The sequence below is a fragment of the Cavia porcellus genome, unplaced genomic scaffold, assembly GCF_034190915.1.
Source record: "Cavia porcellus strain 051 isolate PalLab524CR breed Dunkin Hartley unplaced genomic scaffold, mCavPor4.1 scaffold_23, whole genome shotgun sequence".
NCBI lineage: Eukaryota > Metazoa > Chordata > Mammalia > Rodentia > Caviidae > Cavia > Cavia porcellus.
In genome coordinates this window covers 31,696,522-31,718,021 of record NW_026947506.1, presented here as the reverse complement: position 1 = coordinate 31,718,021, position 21,500 = coordinate 31,696,522, and the positions used below count along the sequence as shown (strand labels likewise).

The window sequence follows — 21,500 nt, the reverse complement described above, 5'->3', positions numbered from 1 at the left end:
AGAGGATTGTAACCCACCCTAGGAGGATTGTAATCCCATCCTAGGGGAGGGTCGTAACTCACCCTAGGGAGAGTAGCAACCCACCCCTACGGGAGGGTTGTAACCCATCTTAGGTATGCTGGCCACCCCACCCTCGGATGGTTGTGACCCACCCTAGGGAGGGTTCTAAGCCCCCCACCCTAGGGAGGGTTGTAATCCCACTCTAGGTAGGGTTGGCCCAGGAATGGGATAAAAGGCGGCTTTCCTCCTACTGTTCAGACAACCTCTAGATGCCTCTTCGATTCCACTGCTCATTCTTCAACCTCCAGATCCAGACTTCTGCGAGACACCACGCTAAGGCCCGGACCTTTACTTGGATCCTTCCCACTCTTCAATGCCAGGCTCTGGGTGACCACTGTAAGTCAATTTTATAAATTCATATATATATATATATATATATATATATATATATGTGTGTGTGTGTGTGTGTGTGTGTGTGTGTATATTGCATTAAATTTGTTTCTCTACTAAACACCAATTTTTTTTTTTTGGGACAGGATCGTGCTGAACTCGCAGCAACCCTTCTGATTCAGCCTGCCAACTGCTGGAATTCTAGGTGTGCCCAGCCATGTCTGGCCCAAGCATGAATTCTCCTGGACACAAAGGTACCAGATGGGGGAGGATATGTGTCTCCAGTACGGATTCCTAAAGGTAGAAAGGGGCAGTGAACATTGGGCAGAAAAGCTTGGCTAAACTGAGTGTTTTGACTGAAATTTTCCAGTTATAAAGTCAATGTCACTAGATTTCTTGTCCACACTCAGGCCCTGCTTTGAGGTCCTATTGTTTCTGAACTCCCAAAATTCCTGCCTACTCTGCTCCCTTCTCTACCAGTCTATGTTTTCAGAAGGGAAAGCACAGAGGGTCAGAGGATCACATATGTTCAGAGTGCATGGTGGACACATACAGTATCTGCTGAGAAGAGAGACAGGAAATCAGAGGCCCTGAGGGGAAACCAAGGTGATTGACAGTTTGAGTTCTCCATTTCCAGTCTGGTAACCAGGTGTGTTTTCCTTCAAACTGGTTACCAGATTGGCACCCATGATCACCTCAGGGGCTTCTGATCTCCCTCATGAGCGGGTTCAAAGCTTGTGGGTGTTGGCATGCCAGGGGCAAGAGCTGCTTCTCAGAGATGGTCTCCACTTGTGTCCTCTCTGGAGAAGCAGCATTGGCTTAGGTTCAGTTGAATTAGAGAAGCGGGGTGCAGGCAGCTCAGAGTCTGTTCTGTGGAGGGAAGGTGGTGTTTGGGAGAACTCATGGCCACCAGCCTCTATCCTGCCCGTGTGAGGACCAGAGTCCCCAGCCTGTCTCTCCTGGGTACACCCTGAGGTGGTGGTGGTGGATGATGAGATCCCAGGGCAATCAGGTGAGGGGGCTGGAGTCAGGAGAGGTCCGAGAAGGTGACCAGTAAGAGGGACGGGTGACAAGGAAGGAGGCACTAAAGAAGGCAAGGACAGGAGAGAGGAAGGACAGGAAACAGGACAAGGATGGCTGTATGGGCTCCTGTCTAGATGTCCCCCAAAGCCTCATGCAGCCATAGTGGGGCTTTTCAGAGTGGCTGGATCTAGAGAGTGATGCTGGGATCGAGGGTGTGTGATCACTAACTCAGTCCACTGATTGGTGCTGAGCATAGTTCTGGGTAGGATTCAGGTGCCTCACCGTGGGTAAAATATAAAGGGCAGAAAGAGGCTGGTGCTGTCGCTTGCTGCTTGGGATTTCACTGCTTTGCTGCTTCTGCCACGCCACAAACTGGTTCTCCTGTGTGATGCCCCTCTGCCGAGCCATTGCGCCCTGGAGCCAGCTATTACAAATTGAGCCAGAATAAAACTTGCCTCCTTTCACTGTGGGTGTCTCAGCAACAAGAAAAGAAACTAAGACTAAGGCCGATGAAAGGAAAAGCTGGGGAGCTGGAAAGGGGTCAGGAGATGAGAGCCAAGAATGAGCAGGGGAGGAGGAGGTGGCCCGGGTCCCTCCCTTGATGAGGAAAGCGTCTGGGTGAGGAAAACTTTGTAAGCACAGGGTGAGGGGACAGTGGCAAGAAGAATGGGCCAGATGGAGATCGCAGGGCATTGGAGGGGGCAACTGTGGAGGAACTTTGGGGTTTACTTCCAAGGAGGGATTTGGGGTGACATGGTTGCTGAGACAATACCGGACCCCCAAAGTTAAAGAAAGGTTTCCTTCAGCTCATTGCCTGGCTTCCCAGCAGGGTGTATGGCAAAGGGGCATCGCAGGGCAGGCAGGAAGCAGCCACCAGCCAAGCAGCAGCAGCCACAACAGCAAGTCTGCCCTCTTTCTGTCCCTTTATACTCCATCCAGGCTGCAAATCTACTGATTGGTGTCACCCATACCCAGGGTGGGGCACCCAACATCACAGCCTTAATCCACCTTCACACACCCTAATCATCACCTTCAAATCTCCCCTCTATGACCACTTAAAGCTTTGGGGGACATCGAGGTACAAACCAGAACACATGGTCAAAGGCTGAATTCCAAAGACGATGCTTCACACTGGATCTGGGTTTCTTTCCTCAGGTCTGTTGGTAGCACTCAGCCCCCTATCTTGGGCCTGTCCACAGAAGAGGAAGAGAGATTGCTCCTCAGAATCTGGGGAGCAGCAGCAGGAGGACCTAGGAAGTCTCCTCAGAGGAGCCCCCAGGCCAACACCCTTCCTCCTGCCTGAGTTACCTATCAAAAAGGAAGAGCAGGATGCATCCTCTTCCAAATCAGAATCAGAGAAGGAAGAGAAGGAGGAGGGTCATCAGGGGGATTCTGCTTCAGCCTTGAGGGGGAACCCCAGCCTCTCACCTCGGTCCCCTGGCCACAAGTGGAAGAGGGAGTGCTCCTCAGAGGCCAAGGAGGAGCAGAGGGGGGGCCGCTGGTGCTCTGATGCAGCCCCACAGGAAGGCATCAGGCTCCCACCTCGCAAGAGGTGGAGGGAGTATCTGTCCCTGATGGAAAAGGAGCAGCAAGAGTCATTGCGATGCCTACGCCCTGAGCCTTTGACCCACCTAGGTGACATGGAGATGCCCTGTGGCCTGAAGAGGAAGATGAAGAGGAAGCACCTGTGCTCAGTGCTGCCTGTGTACCACGAGGCCTTCACTCGGCTGCTCGGTAAGGAGACTCCACACAGCACCTCTCCCCCGGCTCTTAGGAGCCTGAGTGACTTCCTGTCCCTTCCTTCACCCGTAGAAAGGATCTCACTGAGCCCTGAGCTGGCCTTCTAGGAGGACTCTAGTGTCATCCTTCCCCAGGGGCACACAGGTGACAGAGAAGGCGCAGTCCTCAAAACAGATTTCTACTAGTTCCCAAATGTTCCCATCACAAAGCATGGTTCTAGCCAGCCCACCTGATAGAGAGGAGCTGCTCACTTTCCTGAATGGAAGTGGATTCATGCAGCACCAGAGCAGGGACGAGGTCCTTGTCACACCGCTGTGCCCATCACCAGAGCAAATGACCAGGATGCCACTGACTCCCGCAGTGGTGCATTTATGTATTGGGGAGGCCCCTGTGACCCTCTGAGGTCCTAACTAGGTGGATGTGGTTTGCTTCCCAGGCTCCACAGTTGCTCCTGTCAGTCCCAGGATGAGCCCCTGGTCCCTGGCCATTCAATGTCCTCCTCCCTGGGGTCATCTCAGGCAACTGTGGCTCTGTTCTGTGTTCCCACTCCCAGGGACTCCTAGCTAGCCGGGCAACAAACTAACACTGTGTTCTCTTCACAGAGGATCCAGTTATCAAGATCTTCCTAGCCTGGGATGAAAACCTGAGGGCCTCTGACAAGGTGAGGTCCTTCTCCCCTGAGCTGGGCTCTCTTGGTGGCACCGCCCAGGGAGGGCAGGTTCCAGCCCCACAGTTACTCCTCTGTCCCTGCTAGGAACTCCTACCTCAGCCTCCACCATCAGTCCCCCTTAGGACTCAGCACCATCTCCCTTCCAGGCCTGGCTGGCCTAGAGGCTGGATGGGCACAGCACCCTGCTCTGCCTGGGTCCTCTGGGACTTGAGTCTCCCTGCATATGGCCTCTCTGGCTGGGGCTACGTGAAAGTTCTGAACCCTCCCCTTGGCTCTCAGGGAACCCATTCGCTCTCTCTTACAAGATGCCCTCTGATCTAGGTGACTTCAGTGTCCTGTCCCCAAGACACCCTTAAAGTGACACCCTGGGCCTCATAGCCTCCCTTCTTCTTCCTGCTGTCATTTACTAACAACCACCCATCTCTCACTGCCCCAAAATGACCAGGCCACCCAACACTAGGCTCTCCTCTCCCTGACTGGGGCCCTGCTCCCCCCTCCCAGTCCATATTTCCACAGCCCTCCTCCAGCTGTGCCTGCTGACTGTTCTCTCTCTCAACAGTATCTCCTGGCCATGGTCATCGCCTACTTCAGCCGGGCCGGCCTCTTCCCCCGGAAGTACCAGAGAATCCAATTCTTCCTGGCGCTGTGAGTACTGCGCCTCCCCCCACAGGCCATGGTCAGCCCAGAGGGTGGGAGGGGACTCTCACCTGGCCTCTGGCGTTAAACCTCTGTACTGCTGACTGTAGCACAGGGGCGTCACACTGCGTGCTCCCATGCTCCTCTTAGGAATCTTGCAGTCTGCCCTCACGTTGGTTAAAGCATGCCACCAGGGGAAACTGAGGCCCCTGACTGCAGAGGCAGGAAGAACTCACATACGGGCATCAGCCCTCAGGCCTGAGGGCAGGCATTTCTGACCCTTTGAGGGTTCCCTTCCTTAGCAATATCAACCGTCTCCTTGTCCCCTCCTCTGGATTCCTAGACTGATGGCCTATGCATGCCCTCCTGACAGGCACACACTGAATGTAATGTGCTCCCTGCTGGTCCTTCTGACAAGTCTCTCTGGGAGCCAGGGAGCAGGCTCTGTGTTGCCTGATCAGCCTTCAGAGATGGGTCCTAGGCCCGCTTGCCATGTGGCTCCCGCATCGCTAAGTACTTCATGCACACCAAGGCCTAGCTGTGCTCTGGAACTCACCCGCTCTACAATCTCTACACCCACGCCAGCTCATCATCCTAATATTTCCTTCCTTTCTTTCACTGCTCCTGTGAAATACTCTTGTCTGTGACTCCTGTTTCCTGTCCACTTGTCATTCTTTCTTTGTTTCTTTGTTTCTTTCTTTTTTGTGTGTGTGTGTGTGTGTGTGTGTGTGTGTGTGTGTGTGTGTTAATGGGGATTGAACTCACGCTTGCCAGGCAGGTGTTTATGCCACTGAGCTAAATCCCCAGCCTATCTTCAGTGCACATTTGTATTCTCAGCCATTCAGGATGCTCTGAGGGGTGCATCGCTGTGCACTCCCATAATCAATGCCCTCTGGGTGCCTGAGGCAGGAGAATACGGTGTGGTCAGATTAGGAAGCTGCCAAGACCCTGTTTCTGAACGAAAACTGTAGAAAAGGAGTGCAGATGTTGGTCAACCATAAAACCCCACATTCAGCCCCAGTCCTGCCAACAAAACACAACTGCCAGTGTCTCCATCCTTCCCGGATCCCTCCCTCTGCATTCCAGCAGCACTGTCCTAGGTCCCGCTGTCAGGACATCTGGGGCCCTGGTTCCTCATCTGCCCTCACTCACCTAATCACCTTTAGGGATGCAGCTGCTGAGCGCTGGGTCCTGTGAACATCCTTAAAGGGCAGCTCGGTTCTTCTCATTCAGTGAGTGTTTCTCCTGCAGCATTGAGTCCCCAGGGGCTCTGCATGGCCTTTGTCTACAGGTGGAGCTGGCCTCCCTGCCTGCCTCCTCTCCTTCCTTTCTTCCTTCCTTCCTTCCTTCCTTCCTTCCTTCCTCCTTTCTTTCTTCCTTCTTTCATTTAGCAAAACCTGCCACGTGTCCTCTGCCAGAGGTCCTGGCAGTGGGGAGGGACATGTAGAACTCACTGGTGGAATCCATGCACGCCCTGAGCTGGCCACTGGGGAAAGGAGGGCAGAGTACAAAAACTTACCAAGGTCGCCTGTGCAGATGCTCCCCACGGGGCCAGGAGACAGAGGCCGAGCTGCAGGGAAAGACAGGATGGAGGTGGGGAGGTGGAGATGTCAGCTGCAGCTGGTGACGGGACAGGAGGCCACCTCAGGCTCTACCCAGGGCTCCTGTCCTCCTCCCTGGAGATGCCTTCAGAAGGGCCCTGTGCAGGCTGCACCTTTGCACTCACACCTGGTCCTCGGGAACTCGGGGCCCGGCTGATGGCATCCTGGCCTGGAGGGGCCCCGCCTGTTCTCCAGGAGCTGACTCAGGGCCCAGTGGTTGTGCCTCTGACTAGCAGCCTGCTTTCCTTCCCAGATACCTGGCCAATGACATGGAGGAGGATGACCAGATTCCTAAACAAGCCATCTTATTGTTTCTCTACACCTGGAATTTGAAAAAGGTTCCCCAGTTCCACAAGCTGCGCTACCAATTCATCTGCTACATGGACTGGAACCTCAGGGTGACCCGAGAGGAGTGTGAGGAGGTGAGTGAGATGGGGCTGGTGACTGGCTGGTCTGGGACGTAGGAACGGGGGATCCTGGGCATGTGTGACCAGGGGCAGCTGGAGACTGGATATGCGGGTGGTGTCCCTGAGCTCTTCATCCACTCAGGGGCTGCTCTCCTTTCCAGATCCAAGCGTATGACCCTGCACTCTGGGTGTGGAGCCGAGATCGCGCCCTCATCCCTGGACCCTGGAACCCTGTGGACAGTGCCCTCAAGAAGGTGGGTGGGTGTCCTGGTGCTCAGACAGCACCGCTGGTGTCTATGTAGGCAATTCAGGGATCCTTTCATGATCCCCACCCTGTCCACTGTCTCTACATCAGGAACCAGCCTAGCCCAGGCACAATTTTGGCCTCCCCCTGTCCCCTCCAAAGTCACCAGCCAGCGTGACAAGCAGACACACATGGCCTGGGAAAGATGAGCTTTGTGCTGGGACACTGCTCAGTCGGACCTCATAAACAGCGGATTGTCCATGAGGCACAGATTTAGTAGCTATCCTTCCTCTCAGAGCAATGGGTCCAGGGCAGTGTGGATGAGAGACTGATTTTTGTTCTGAGTGAACATCTATTGCCCAGCCATAAATTTCCATTTCTCGACAGAGCTGTATTTTCACCTTTTGTCCTTCAGGGAGAGGAAACAGAGGGATTTATGTATAACAAATGAGTGCTTAAGGAGAAGCTATCAGATGGAGCACGCTGCCTGTGCAGGCATGGAAGGGAATTATCCCTGACTGCATGAGCATCCCCAGCTGTACGGAGATGTGTGGCTTGTGCTAGAGTGCACTGGGAGGTTTCCTAGCTCATTTTCCCACTTATGCACGAATTTCTGCTCTCCAGTAGTTACACATCTCCTCCTCAAGAATCAGGTCGTGGATGTTTATCAGAATGATGGAAAGTTAATAAGATTAGGTTCATGGTGACTTCTTACAATAGCCACATTCCAGTATGTGTTTGGGTAGAGGAATAAGCAAGGATTTGTTGTAAATCATGTGCATGTAGTGAGACACCGGGGCTTGGGATTAGGCTCAGCACCTGGGCTTCTGTCACGGTGTTGACACTAGTGATGGTGATGTCACAGGCAGAAGTCCAGACCTTAAGTGCATGGACAGCACTAAGGGCATCATAAATAATGTGCTGTCTTCCCCAGGGGCCGTCAGGTTCCTCAGAAGAACCACTCTCACTATGAGGAGGGAGCTAGGTCTAACCTGAGCCATCTCACGTGATCTTTGGAACGTGAGTCAAAAACACTGAAAACCACAAAGGGAAATGATGGCTCAGGATTGGGGCTAAGAATGAAGTGCTAGAGATAGAGCTGGTCCAGACTATAGTTGGGCTTGGCATTTGGGTGTCATCTTGTCATCTAGAAAATTGTCCCCATAGGTCTGACTTTGTCTCTTCTCTGCCTTCCAGATCTCTGGCCCAGGAAGCAATGAAATACACTCATCACCGTATATGCCTGAGAGCTGGGAACCCATGGAGGTGGAACCATAAGGGATGAGATTTTCTACAGCGCCTTGCAAATCCTCATTCAAACTTCCCTTGAATTAGAAGTTGAATATCTGCTGTTTTATACATTTGGTTCCCTGTAACCTGGACAATCATTGAAGATGGCCTGTAGAGTCTCCTATTGAGTGGAAATCATTTGAAATATAATGACAGATCCATAGGCATGTTGCAGATTTCTTTAGTATATAGTATAAGCCATATCAGTTTGCTGTAAACATTTTGCCCATTGAAATGTTACTATGTATATTTGATATAATATTGAGATTTTTTTAGTCGTATTCTTGTACTATTTTGATAGATAATTTTAATGGATGGTTGTACATATATACTTTGTCTTTTAGAGAGGTTTATACCTTAATTACTATAGTTATGCAGACATTGTACTCATAGCCGGGGGCTGTGAGCCGGGCCCACAAACTCCTGTAAATATACACATTGAGCGGGTTGGCTCCTGAGTCTGACACATGAAGGAGCGGTGGGTGTAGAGGAAACGCGTGTGCTCCTCGTGTTCCACACAGGACAGAGCCAGGCATTTCTCACGGATGGAAAATAAAGATGAACTGTCATCTCACCGTTCTCCCTGTGCGTGTGTGATCCTGTCTGTCTTGCTTGTTTGCCTTCGGGTGACATTTCCTCCCCACAGGGCCGTGGTTGTTTGATTAAATTCCTTGGCTGTGAAAGGGAGTCCTGACTTGTTTTTCAGTACATAAAGCAAACACACAAAAAGCAGCAGAGACTCAAATGAGGGGAAGGGATTGAAGGCACAGGGAGAAAAAGGAAGCAAAGTCTGTGGGGTCCTGGACGATCACCCTAAATCCTAAATGAAGGAAAGGCGTCTGTCTGCCCGGGAATGGCCCAGGCGAGGAGGGAGCGCAGGCCAGGGGGGTCCCTTTGCCATTCCAGTCACAGGGGCTTCTGTTGCATAACCTAAATGCCGATATGCATTTTAGGATAATCTAGAAAAATAGAAACAACTGAAGAGAAATGGCGATATGGGAGCAATTTCTGAGGAAGGAGATGAGAGGAGAGCCGGAGCTGTCCATAGATGGGGGAGAGGAAGGGCTGAGGGCAGATGCTGGAAGGCTGCAGAGTGGCATCTTGGGACCTGGAGCAGTGGAGAGCAGGGCAGCAGCCGGGAGGGGGCGGCTGGAAGCAGCTCCAGAGCAAGAAGGCAGCAGGGCTGAAGAGGGACAGACAGATGAGAGGAGAGGAGAACGGGGACAGAGAAAGAAGCGGGATGGATGCTAAGGTCTTGGGGATGGCTGAGACATGGCATGAGCTGAAAGTCTGATGGGTGAGGTGGGGAGGGAGGGCGGGGAGTGAGCAGAGCAAGTGAGGATGTGAAAGTTCTCAGGAAGGCAGAAGCCATCAGAGGCAGGCACCTTGCACTGAAGCCTGGTGAGCCATTCCTGAAGTTGCAGCACTCCAGGAGGCTGAGACAGGAGAGTGTCAAGCTGGACTGTTTAGCAATATAGCTAGACTCTATCTCAAAGTATAAAAATCAGAACAGGGTTGGAGATGTAGCTTAACACAAAGAATGAAGGGATCCTGGGTTCCATCCCCTGAACTGCACACAAATAGGGAGAGGGGGGAGAGACAAAGAGAGAGAGAGAGGGAGGGAGAGAGAGAGAGAGAGAGAGAGAGAGAGAGAGAGAGAGAGAGAGAGAGAGAGAGAAGAAAGAAAGAAAGAAAAAAGAGGAAGGAGGGCGGCAGGGAGGCAGGGAGGCACCTTGCGGGCAGTTCTGAGACTGACCACTTGTTTTTGGAAAGGCTGCGTCTACCTGAGCTCTCTGTTCCCAACCTGGGCTGAGCCTGTGATCATTCTCACTCAGCCTTTCCGAGTGCTGATTTTATGGGTCTCGGCTCCATGCCTAAGTCAAATTTCTATGCGCTAACTTTGCTGAAAACGCAGACACCCTTCAAGAGTAACAAAAATAGTCTCTCCTTTTTAAAGCAGGGTCAGGGATGGAATACTGGGATTAAACCTAGGGGATTCCCACAGAGCTCTATGTCCAGCCTTTATTATTTTGAGACAAGGTCTAGCTAAGTTGCTCACGCTGGTCCTAAACCTTTCTTTTCTCCTACTTCAGCCTCCCAGAACACCTGATGACTGGCCTAGGCCACCACCCATCAAATGGTTTCTTCCAATAGTCAATGCAAACTTTGTAGTGAATATTATTTTCCGTTTGCTTTCTGTCAAAGAAAGACAGACCTTTAGCTGAATGATGGACTGTGGCTGTGTAGGTCCAAATTTATGCCTCGGTGGATCAGATAATCACCAGCTTGTGATGGGGAACTCAGGTCACATAGTAACCTACTGTCTTATTCTCAAGGGTTCAGTTTCCACTAAGGACCAGAAGCCGACCAAGAGCTGTTTTTCAAAGGGAGAGTGGTTGTCTACAAAGGATGGCAAAGGCTTGCTCCAAAACCCAAAAGACCTCCACTTCAATTCACCTGTGGGAGCCTGCCAGAGACTCCAAATAGCATCTCCACCCGCATCTGACACTTCAACAACAATAGATTCTGATGGATCATATTAACAGAGCAGCCTGTATAACCCTGGACCTGTTACAGAGCCTTCTCTTATTCTGAGTCCAACTCAAAACTAGCTATTTTCTGAGTTACTTGGTAAATATTCAAAATTAACTTTTATAGAGAGTTACTAAATTCCTTACATCTCACAAGTGGTGAGTTAGGATAATCAAATAGATCTGCATTATATATTACTTTAAATAGTTTGCACCAGGAACTTTCAGAATTTCTCAGTATCAGAAGGAGATTTAAATGACATCTTAGACCCCATCAAAGTAGCAAGCAAACTCCCGTAAGTACTATAGCCATTAAAGAGCTTCATCTTTACAGTTCTATTTCTCCAGAGTAATGTCTGATACCCAATTCTGTATCAATCAATGCTTATTAGAGAAAGGGATTTAATACAAGATATATAAGTATGTGAGGATTTACAAGGTTGGCTTAGCCAAACATGGAGGTCCACGCCCTTAAATCCAGCACTTGCAAGGCAGTAGGATCACCATGAGATCCAGTGGAATCTGGGCTATGTAGTGAGAACATGTCACAAAAGTAAAAAAAAAAAGTGGGGGGGGAGGGGCTTAAAACGACCACCCACAGAGTCAGATGTGGCAAAATGCAAAAGGGCTGTTTGTGCATGGGAGCTCCAAAGGAGCCGGGTGAAGGCCCGCAGCTCACTGTAGTATCCCAAGCAAGTCCATCTCAGGAGGTTGAAGGATCTGGAATGGAAGCCAGGAGACAACATCTAAGGAGAAGGGGAAGACTGGGCACCTCCAGAAACAGGTGGGAGCTTTCTTTCTTCCTTTCCCTTTTGTTGCATTTAGGCAGCAAGCCTATTGGTTGCTGTCACTCACACCTAGGGCGGGGCTTCTCTCCAGCAGATCCCTTCAGCCACACCCAGAACTACACTGATCCAATGTAGTTGGGCTTTTCTTATTTAGTTAATTATCACATAATTTCTTAGTTAATTATCACAAGACACCTCAGAACTATAGGCACCAGTGGAAGTGTGTGGGTGTGGGCCTTGATTTGTGCTGCTCGAGAAATCTCTTTGTAATAGGTAACTGATTGTGTCAATTTGAGTAAAAAGTACTCAACTTCATGGATTAGCATAGTTCTGGGCATGGAAGACCCACCCTAGGAAGGGTTGTGAAACCCCCCCCAAGGTTGAACCCCCGCCCTAGGAAGGTTGTAATCCACCCTAGGGGAAGGTTGTAACCCACCCTATGGAGGGCTGTAACCTCCTCCCTAGGGAGGGTTGTAGCCCAACCTAGAGAGGATAGTAACTCACCCTAGGAGGATTGTAACCCCACCCTAGGGGAGGGTGGTAACCCTTCCTAGGGAGGGTCCAAACCCATCCTAGGGAAGTTGTGACCCCACTCCATCTTAGGGAGAGTAGCAACCCACCCCAGGAGGGTTGTAACCCCAGTCTATGGAGGGCTGTAACCCACCCTAGTGAGGGCTATAACCCCCCAGCCTAGGAGGGTCTGAACCCACCCTAGGGAGGGCTGTGACCACCCTCCCATCCTAGGGGGGCTGTATCCCACCTTAGGGAGGGCTGCAAAAGCCCCACCCTAGGGAGGGTTTTAGCCCAAGCCAGAGAGGATTGTAACCCACCCTAGGAGGATTGTAATCCCATCCTAGGGGAGGGTCGTAACTCACCCTAGGGAGAGTAGCAACCCACCCCTACGGGAGGGTTGTAACCCATCTTAGGTATGCTGGCCACCCCACCCTCGGATGGTTGTGACCCACCCTAGGGAGGGTTCTAAGCCCCCCACCCTAGGGAGGGTTGTAATCCCACTCTAGGTAGGGTTGGCCCAGGAATGGGATAAAAGGCGGCTTTCCTCCTACTGTTCAGACAACCTCTAGATGCCTCTTCGATTCCACTGCTCATTCTTCAACCTCCAGATCCAGACTTCTGCGAGACACCACGCTAAGGCCCGGACCTTTACTTGGATCCTTCCCACTCTTCAATGCCAGGCTCTGGGTGACCACTGTAAGTCAATTTTATAAATTCATATATATATATATATATATATATATATATATATATATGTGTGTGTGTGTGTGTGTGTGTGTGTGTGTGTGTGTGTGTGTGTATTGCATTAAATTTGTTTCTCTACTAAACACCAATTTTTTTTTTTTGGGACAGGATCGTGCTGAACTCGCAGCAACCCTTCTGATTCAGCCTGCCAACTGCTGGAATTCTAGGTGTGCCCAGCCATGTCTGGCCCAAGCATGAATTCTCCTGGACACAAAGGTACCAGATGGGGGAGGATATGTGTCTCCAGTACGGATTCCTAAAGGTAGAAAGGGGCAGTGAACATTGGGCAGAAAAGCTTGGCTAAACTGAGTGTTTTGACTGAAATTTTCCAGTTATAAAGTCAATGTCACTAGATTTCTTGTCCACACTCAGGCCCTGCTTTGAGGTCCTATTGTTTCTGAACTCCCAAAATTCCTGCCTACTCTGCTCCCTTCTCTACCAGTCTATGTTTTCAGAAGGGAAAGCACAGAGGGTCAGAGGATCACATATGTTCAGAGTGCATGGTGGACACATACAGTATCTGCTGAGAAGAGAGACAGGAAATCAGAGGCCCTGAGGGGAAACCAAGGTGATTGACAGTTTGAGTTCTCCATTTCCAGTCTGGTAACCAGGTGTGTTTTCCTTCAAACTGGTTACCAGATTGGCACCCATGATCACCTCAGGGGCTTCTGATCTCCCTCATGAGCGGGTTCAAAGCTTGTGGGTGTTGGCATGCCAGGGGCAAGAGCTGCTTCTCAGAGATGGTCTCCACTTGTGTCCTCTCTGGAGAAGCAGCATTGGCTTAGGTTCAGTTGAATTAGAGAAGCGGGGTGCAGGCAGCTCAGAGTCTGTTCTGTGGAGGGAAGGTGGTGTTTGGGAGAACTCATGGCCACCAGCCTCTATCCTGCCCGTGTGAGGACCAGAGTCCCCAGCCTGTCTCTCCTGGGTACACCCTGAGGTGGTGGTGGTGGATGATGAGATCCCAGGGCAATCAGGTGAGGGGGCTGGAGTCAGGAGAGGTCCGAGAAGGTGACCAGTAAGAGGGACGGGTGACAAGGAAGGAGGCACTAAAGAAGGCAAGGACAGGAGAGAGGAAGGACAGGAAACAGGACAAGGATGGCTGTATGGGCTCCTGTCTAGATGTCCCCCAAAGCCTCATGCAGCCATAGTGGGGCTTTTCAGAGTGGCTGGATCTAGAGAGTGATGCTGGGATCGAGGGTGTGTGATCACTAACTCAGTCCACTGATTGGTGCTGAGCATAGTTCTGGGTAGGATTCAGGTGCCTCACCGTGGGTAAAATATAAAGGGCAGAAAGAGGCTGGTGCTGTCGCTTGCTGCTTGGGATTTCACTGCTTTGCTGCTTCTGCCACGCCACAAACTGGTTCTCCTGTGTGATGCCCCTCTGCCGAGCCATTGCGCCCTGGAGCCAGCTATTACAAATTGAGCCAGAATAAAACTTGCCTCCTTTCACTGTGGGTGTCTCAGCAACAAGAAAAGAAACTAAGACTAAGGCCGATGAAAGGAAAAGCTGGGGAGCTGGAAAGGGGTCAGGAGATGAGAGCCAAGAATGAGCAGGGGAGGAGGAGGTGGCCCGGGTCCCTCCCTTGATGAGGAAAGCGTCTGGGTGAGGAAAACTTTGTAAGCACAGGGTGAGGGGACAGTGGCAAGAAGAATGGGCCAGATGGAGATCGCAGGGCATTGGAGGGGGCAACTGTGGAGGAACTTTGGGGTTTACTTCCAAGGAGGGATTTGGGGTGACATGGTTGCTGAGACAATACCGGACCCCCAAAGTTAAAGAAAGGTTTCCTTCAGCTCATTGCCTGGCTTCCCAGCAGGGTGTATGGCAAAGGGGCATCGCAGGGCAGGCAGGAAGCAGCCACCAGCCAAGCAGCAGCAGCCACAACAGCAAGTCTGCCCTCTTTCTGTCCCTTTATACTCCATCCAGGCTGCAAATCTACTGATTGGTGTCACCCATACCCAGGGTGGGGCACCCAACATCACAGCCTTAATCCACCTTCACACACCCTAATCATCACCTTCAAATCTCCCCTCTATGACCACTTAAAGCTTTGGGGGACATCGAGGTACAAACCAGAACACATGGTCAAAGGCTGAATTCCAAAGACGATGCTTCACACTGGATCTGGGTTTCTTTCCTCAGGTCTGTTGGTAGCACTCAGCCCCCTATCTTGGGCCTGTCCACAGAAGAGGAAGAGAGATTGCTCCTCAGAATCTGGGGAGCAGCAGCAGGAGGACCTAGGAAGTCTCCTCAGAGGAGCCCCCAGGCCAACACCCTTCCTCCTGCCTGAGTTACCTATCAAAAAGGAAGAGCAGGATGCATCCTCTTCCAAATCAGAATCAGAGAAGGAAGAGAAGGAGGAGGGTCATCAGGGGGATTCTGCTTCAGCCTTGAGGGGGAACCCCAGCCTCTCACCTCGGTCCCCTGGCCACAAGTGGAAGAGGGAGTGCTCCTCAGAGGCCAAGGAGGAGCAGAGGGGGGGCCGCTGGTGCTCTGATGCAGCCCCACAGGAAGGCATCAGGCTCCCACCTCGCAAGAGGTGGAGGGAGTATCTGTCCCTGATGGAAAAGGAGCAGCAAGAGTCATTGCGATGCCTACGCCCTGAGCCTTTGACCCACCTAGGTGACATGGAGATGCCCTGTGGCCTGAAGAGGAAGATGAAGAGGAAGCACCTGTGCTCAGTGCTGCCTGTGTACCACGAGGCCTTCACTCGGCTGCTCGGTAAGGAGACTCCACACAGCACCTCTCCCCCGGCTCTTAGGAGCCTGAGTGACTTCCTGTCCCTTCCTTCACCCGTAGAAAGGATCTCACTGAGCCCTGAGCTGGCCTTCTAGGAGGACTCTAGTGTCATCCTTCCCCAGGGGCACACAGGTGACAGAGAAGGCGCAGTCCTCAAAACAGATTTCTACTAGTTCCCAAATGTTCCCATCACAAAGCATGGTTCTAGCCAGCCCACCTGATAGAGAGGAGCTGCTCACTTTCCTGAATGGAAGTGGATTCATGCAGCACCAGAGCAGGGACGAGGTCCTTGTCACACCGCTGTGCCCATCACCAGAGCAAATGACCAGGATGCCACTGACTCCCGCAGTGGTGCATTTATGTATTGGGGAGGCCCCTGTGACCCTCTGAGGTCCTAACTAGGTGGATGTGGTTTGCTTCCCAGGCTCCACAGTTGCTCCTGTCAGTCCCAGGATGAGCCCCTGGTCCCTGGCCATTCAATGTCCTCCTCCCTGGGGTCATCTCAGGCAACTGTGGCTCTGTTCTGTGTTCCCACTCCCAGGGACTCCTAGCTAGCCGGGCAACAAACTAACACTGTGTTCTCTTCACAGAGGATCCAGTTATCAAGATCTTCCTAGCCTGGGATGAAAACCTGAGGGCCTCTGACAAGGTGAGGTCCTTCTCCCCTGAGCTGGGCTCTCTTGGTGGCACCGCCCAGGGAGGGCAGGTTCCAGCCCCACAGTTACTCCTCTGTCCCTGCTAGGAACTCCTACCTCAGCCTCCACCATCAGTCCCCCTTAGGACTCAGCACCATCTCCCTTCCAGGCCTGGCTGGCCTAGAGGCTGGATGGGCACAGCACCCTGCTCTGCCTGGGTCCTCTGGGACTTGAGTCTCCCTGCATATGGCCTCTCTGGCTGGGGCTACGTGAAAGTTCTGAACCCTCCCCTTGGCTCTCAGGGAACCCATTCGCTCTCTCTTACAAGATGCCCTCTGATCTAGGTGACTTCAGTGTCCTGTCCCCAAGACACCCTTAAAGTGACACCCTGGGCCTCATAGCCTCCCTTCTTCTTCCTGCTGTCATTTACTAACAACCACCCATCTCTCACTGCCCCAAAATGACCAGGCCACCCAACACTAGGCTCTCCTCTCCCTGACTGGGGCCCTGCTCCCCCCTCCCAGTCCATATTTCCACAGCCCTCCTCCAGCTGTGCCTGCTGACTGTTCTCTCTCTCAACAGTATCTCCTGGCCATGGTCATCGCCTACTTCAGCCGGGCCGGCCTCTTCCCCCGGAAGTACCAGAGAATCCAATTCTTCCTGGCGCTGTGAGTACTGCGCCTCCCCCCACAGGCCATGGTCAGCCCAGAGGGTGGGAGGGGACTCTCACCTGGCCTCTGGCGTTAAACCTCTGTACTGCTGACTGTAGCACAGGGGCGTCACACTGCGTGCTCCCATGCTCCTCTTAGGAATCTTGCAGTCTGCCCTCACGTTGGTTAAAGCATGCCACCAGGGGAAACTGAGGCCCCTGACTGCAGAGGCAGGAAGAACTCACATACGGGCATCAGCCCTCAGGCCTGAGGGCAGGCATTTCTGACCCTTTGAGGGTTCCCTTCCTTAGCAATATCAACCGTCTCCTTGTCCCCTCCTCTGGATTCCTAGACTGATGGCCTATGCATGCCCTCCTGACAGGCACACACTGAATGTAATGTGCTCCCTGCTGGTCCTTCTGACAAGTCTCTCTGGGAGCCAGGGAGCAGGCTCTGTGTTGCCTGATCAGCCTTCAGAGATGGGTCCTAGGCCCGCTTGCCATGTGGCTCCCGCATCGCTAAGTACTTCATGCACACCAAGGCCTAGCTGTGCTCTGGAACTCACCCGCTCTACAATCTCTACACCCACGCCAGCTCATCATCCTAATATTTCCTTCCTTTCTTTCACTGCTCCTGTGAAATACTCTTGTCTGTGACTCCTGTTTCCTGTCCACTTGTCATTCTTTCTTTGTTTCTTTGTTTCTTTCTTTTTTTTGTGTGTGTGTGTGTGTGTGTGTGTGTGTGTGTGTGTGTGTGTTAATGGGGATTGAACTCACGCTTGCCAGGCAGGTGTTTATGCCACTGAGCTAAATCCCCAGCCTATCTTCAGTGCACATTTGTATTCTCAGCCATTCAGGATGCTCTGAGGGGTGCATCGCTGTGCACTCCCATAATCAATGCCCTCTGGGTGCCTGAGGCAGGAGAATACGGTGTGGTCAGATTAGGAAGCTGCCAAGACCCTGTTTCTGAACGAAAACTGTAGAAAAGGAGTGCAGATGTTGGTCAACCATAAAACCCCACATTCAGCCCCAGTCCTGCCAACAAAACACAACTGCCAGTGTCTCCATCCTTCCCGGATCCCTCCCTCTGCATTCCAGCAGCACTGTCCTAGGTCCCGCTGTCAGGACATCTGGGGCCCTGGTTCCTCATCTGCCCTCACTCACCTAATCACCTTTAGGGATGCAGCTGCTGAGCGCTGGGTCCTGTGAACATCCTTAAAGGGCAGCTCGGTTCTTCTCATTCAGTGAGTGTTTCTCCTGCAGCATTGAGTCCCCAGGGGCTCTGCATGGCCTTTGTCTACAGGTGGAGCTGGCCTCCCTGCCTGCCTCCTCTCCTTCCTTTCTTCCTTCCTTCCTTCCTTCCTTCCTTCCTTCCTTCCTTCCTTCCTTCCTCCTTTCTTTCTTCCTTCTTTCATTTAGCAAAACCTGCCACGTGTCCTCTGCCAGAGGTCCTGGCAGTGGGGAGGGACATGTAGAACTCACTGGTGGAATCCATGCACGCCCTGAGCTGGCCACTGGGGAAAGGAGGGCAGAGTACAAAAACTTACCAAGGTCGCCTGTGCAGATGCTCCCCACGGGGCCAGGAGACAGAGGCCGAGCTGCAGGGAAAGACAGGATGGAGGTGGGGAGGTGGAGATGTCAGCTGCAGCTGGTGACGGGACAGGAGGCCACCTCAGGCTCTACCCAGGGCTCCTGTCCTCCTCCCTGGAGATGCCTTCAGAAGGGCCCTGTGCAGGCTGCACCTTTGCACTCACACCTGGTCCTCGGGAACTCGGGGCCCGGCTGATGGCATCCTGGCCTGGAGGGGCCCCGCCTGTTCTCCAGGAGCTGACTCAGGGCCCAGTGGTTGTGCCTCTGACTAGCAGCCTGCTTTCCTTCCCAGATACCTGGCCAATGACATGGAGGAGGATGACCAGATTCCTAAACAAGCCATCTTATTGTTTCTCTACACCTGGAATTTGAAAAAGGTTCCCCAGTTCCACAAGCTGCGCTACCAATTCATCTGCTACATGGACTGGAACCTCAGGGTGACCCGAGAGGAGTGTGAGGAGGTGAGTGAGATGGGGCTGGTGACTGGCTGGTCTGGGACGTAGGAACGGGGGATCCTGGGCATGTGTGACCAGGGGCAGCTGGAGACTGGATATGCGGGTGGTGTCCCTGAGCTCTTCATCCACTCAGGGGCTGCTCTCCTTTCCAGATCCAAGCGTATGACCCTGCACTCTGGGTGTGGAGCCGAGATCGCGCCCTCATCCCTGGACCCTGGAACCCTGTGGACAGTGCCCTCAAGAAGGTGGGTGGGTGTCCTGGTGCTCAGACAGCACCGCTGGTGTCTATGTAGGCAATTCAGGGATCCTTTCATGATCCCCACCCTGTCCACTGTCTCTACATCAGGAACCAGCCTAGCCCAGGCACAATTTTGGCCTCCCCCTGTCCCCTCCAAAGTCACCAGCCAGCGTGACAAGCAGACACACATGGCCTGGGAAAGATGAGCTTTGTGCTGGGACACTGCTCAGTCGGACCTCATAAACAGCGGATTGTCCATGAGGCACAGATTTAGTAGCTATCCTTCCTCTCAGAGCAATGGGTCCAGGGCAGTGTGGATGAGAGACTGATTTTTGTTCTGAGTGAACATCTATTGCCCAGCCATAAATTTCCATTTCTCGACAGAGCTGTATTTTCACCTTTTGTCCTTCAGGGAGAGGAAACAGAGGGATTTATGTATAACAAATGAGTGCTTAAGGAGAAGCTATCAGATGGAGCACGCTGCCTGTGCAGGCATGGAAGGGAATTATCCCTGACTGCATGAGCATCCCCAGCTGTACGGAGATGTGTGGCTTGTGCTAGAGTGCACTGGGAGGTTTCCTAGCTCATTTTCCCACTTATGCACGAATTTCTGCTCTCCAGTAGTTACACATCTCCTCCTCAAGAATCAGGTCGTGGATGTTTATCAGAATGATGGAAAGTTAATAAGATTAGGTTCATGGTGACTTCTTACAATAGCCACATTCCAGTATGTGTTTGGGTAGAGGAATAAGCAAGGATTTGTTGTAAATCATGTGCATGTAGTGAGACACCGGGGCTTGGGATTAGGCTCAGCACCTGGGCTTCTGTCACGGTGTTGACACTAGTGATGGTGATGTCACAGGCAGAAGTCCAGACCTTAAGTGCATGGACAGCACTAAGGGCATCATAAATAATGTGCTGTCTTCCCCAGGGGCCGTCAGGTTCCTCAGAAGAACCACTCTCACTATGAGGAGGGAGCTAGGTCTAACCTGAGCCATCTCACGTGATCTTTGGAACGTGAGTCAAAAACACTGAAAACCACAAAGGGAAATGATGGCTCAGGATTGGGGCTAAGAATGAAGTGCTAGAGATAGAGCTGGTCCAGACTATAGTTGGGCTTGGCATTTGGGTGTCATCTTGTCATCTAGAAAATTGTCCCCATAGGTCTGACTTTGTCTCTTCTCTGCCTTCCAGATCTCTGGCCCAGGAAGCAATGAAATACACTCATCACCGTATATGCCTGAGAGCTGGGAACCCATGGAGGTGGAACCATAAGGGATGAGATTTTCTACAGCGCCTTGCAAATCCTCATTCAAACTTCCCTTGAATTAGAAGTTGAATATCTGCTGTTTTATACATTTGGTTCCCTGTAACCTGGACAATCATTGAAGATGGCCTGTAGAGTCTCCTATTGAGTGGAAATCATTTGAAATATAATGACAGATCCATAGGCATGTTGCAGATTTCTTTAGTATATAGTATAAGCCATATCAGTTTGCTGTAAACATTTTGCCCATTGAAATGTTACTATGTATATTTGATATAATATTGAGATTTTTTTAGTCGTATTCTTGTACTATTTTGATAGATAATTTTAATGGATGGTTGTACATATATACTTTGTCTTTTAGAGAGGTTTATACCTTAATTACTATAGTTATGCAGACATTGTACTCATAGCCGGGGGCTGTGAGCCGGGCCCACAAACTCCTGTAAATATACACATTGAGCGGGTTGGCTCCTGAGTCTGACACATGAAGGAGCGGTGGGTGTAGAGGAAACGCGTGTGCTCCTCGTGTTCCACACAGGACAGAGCCAGGCATTTCTCACGGATGGAAAATAAAGATGAACTGTCATCTCACCGTTCTCCCTGTGCGTGTGTGATCCTGTCTGTCTTGCTTGTTTGCCTTCGGGTGACATTTCCTCCCCACAGGGCCGTGGTTGTTTGATTAAATTCCTTGGCTGTGAAAGGGAGTCCTGACTTGTTTTTCAGTACATAAAGCAAACACACAAAAAGCAGCAGAGACTCAAATGAGGGGAAGGGATTGAAGGCACAGGGAGAAAAAGGAAGCAAAGTCTGTGGGGTCCTGGACGATCACCCTAAATCCTAAATGAAGGAAAGGCGTCTGTCTGCCCGGGAATGGCCCAGGCGAGGAGGGAGCGCAGGCCAGGGGGGTCCCTTTGCCATTCCAGTCACAGGGGCTTCTGTTGCATAACCTAAATGCCGATATGCATTTTAGGATAATCTAGAAAAATAGAAACAACTGAAGAGAAATGGCGATATGGGAGCAATTTCTGAGGAAGGAGATGAGAGGAGAGCCGGAGCTGTCCATAGATGGGGGAGAGGAAGGGCTGAGGGCAGATGCTGGAAGGCTGCAGAGTGGCATCTTGGGACCTGGAGCAGTGGAGAGCAGGGCAGCAGCCGGGAGGGGGCGGCTGGAAGCAGCTCCAGAGCAAGAAGGCAGCAGGGCTGAAGAGGGACAGACAGATGAGAGGAGAGGAGAACGGGGACAGAGAAAGAAGCGGGATGGATGCTAAGGTCTTGGGGATGGCTGAGACATGGCATGAGCTGAAAGTCTGATGGGTGAGGTGGGGAGGGAGGGCGGGGAGTGAGCAGAG

The 21,500-nt window shown here is 51.9% G+C and overlaps 2 protein-coding genes across 2 annotated transcripts; both read left to right on the top strand.

The window, feature by feature from the left end:
* Nucleotides 1–1,381: 1,381 nt before the first annotated feature.
* On the top strand, nucleotides 1,382–8,366 carry LOC134472289 (speedy protein E4-like). The gene is made up of 7 exons (XM_063233603.1): nucleotides 1,382–1,402; nucleotides 2,613–3,147; nucleotides 3,756–3,814; nucleotides 4,383–4,468; nucleotides 6,314–6,482; nucleotides 6,629–6,721; nucleotides 7,909–8,366. Exons 1-7 carry the CDS (start codon nucleotides 1,382–1,384, stop codon nucleotides 7,987–7,989), a joined length of 1,044 nt encoding a protein of 347 aa, XP_063089673.1. The 3' UTR covers nucleotides 7,990–8,366.
* A 5,164-nt stretch (nucleotides 8,367–13,530) lies between these two features.
* On the top strand, nucleotides 13,531–20,533 carry LOC134472288 (speedy protein E4-like). The gene is made up of 7 exons (XM_063233602.1): nucleotides 13,531–13,551; nucleotides 14,762–15,296; nucleotides 15,905–15,963; nucleotides 16,532–16,617; nucleotides 18,481–18,649; nucleotides 18,796–18,888; nucleotides 20,076–20,533. Exons 1-7 carry the CDS (start codon nucleotides 13,531–13,533, stop codon nucleotides 20,154–20,156), a joined length of 1,044 nt encoding a protein of 347 aa, XP_063089672.1. The 3' UTR covers nucleotides 20,157–20,533.
* The last annotated feature ends 967 nt before the right edge of the window (nucleotides 20,534–21,500 follow it).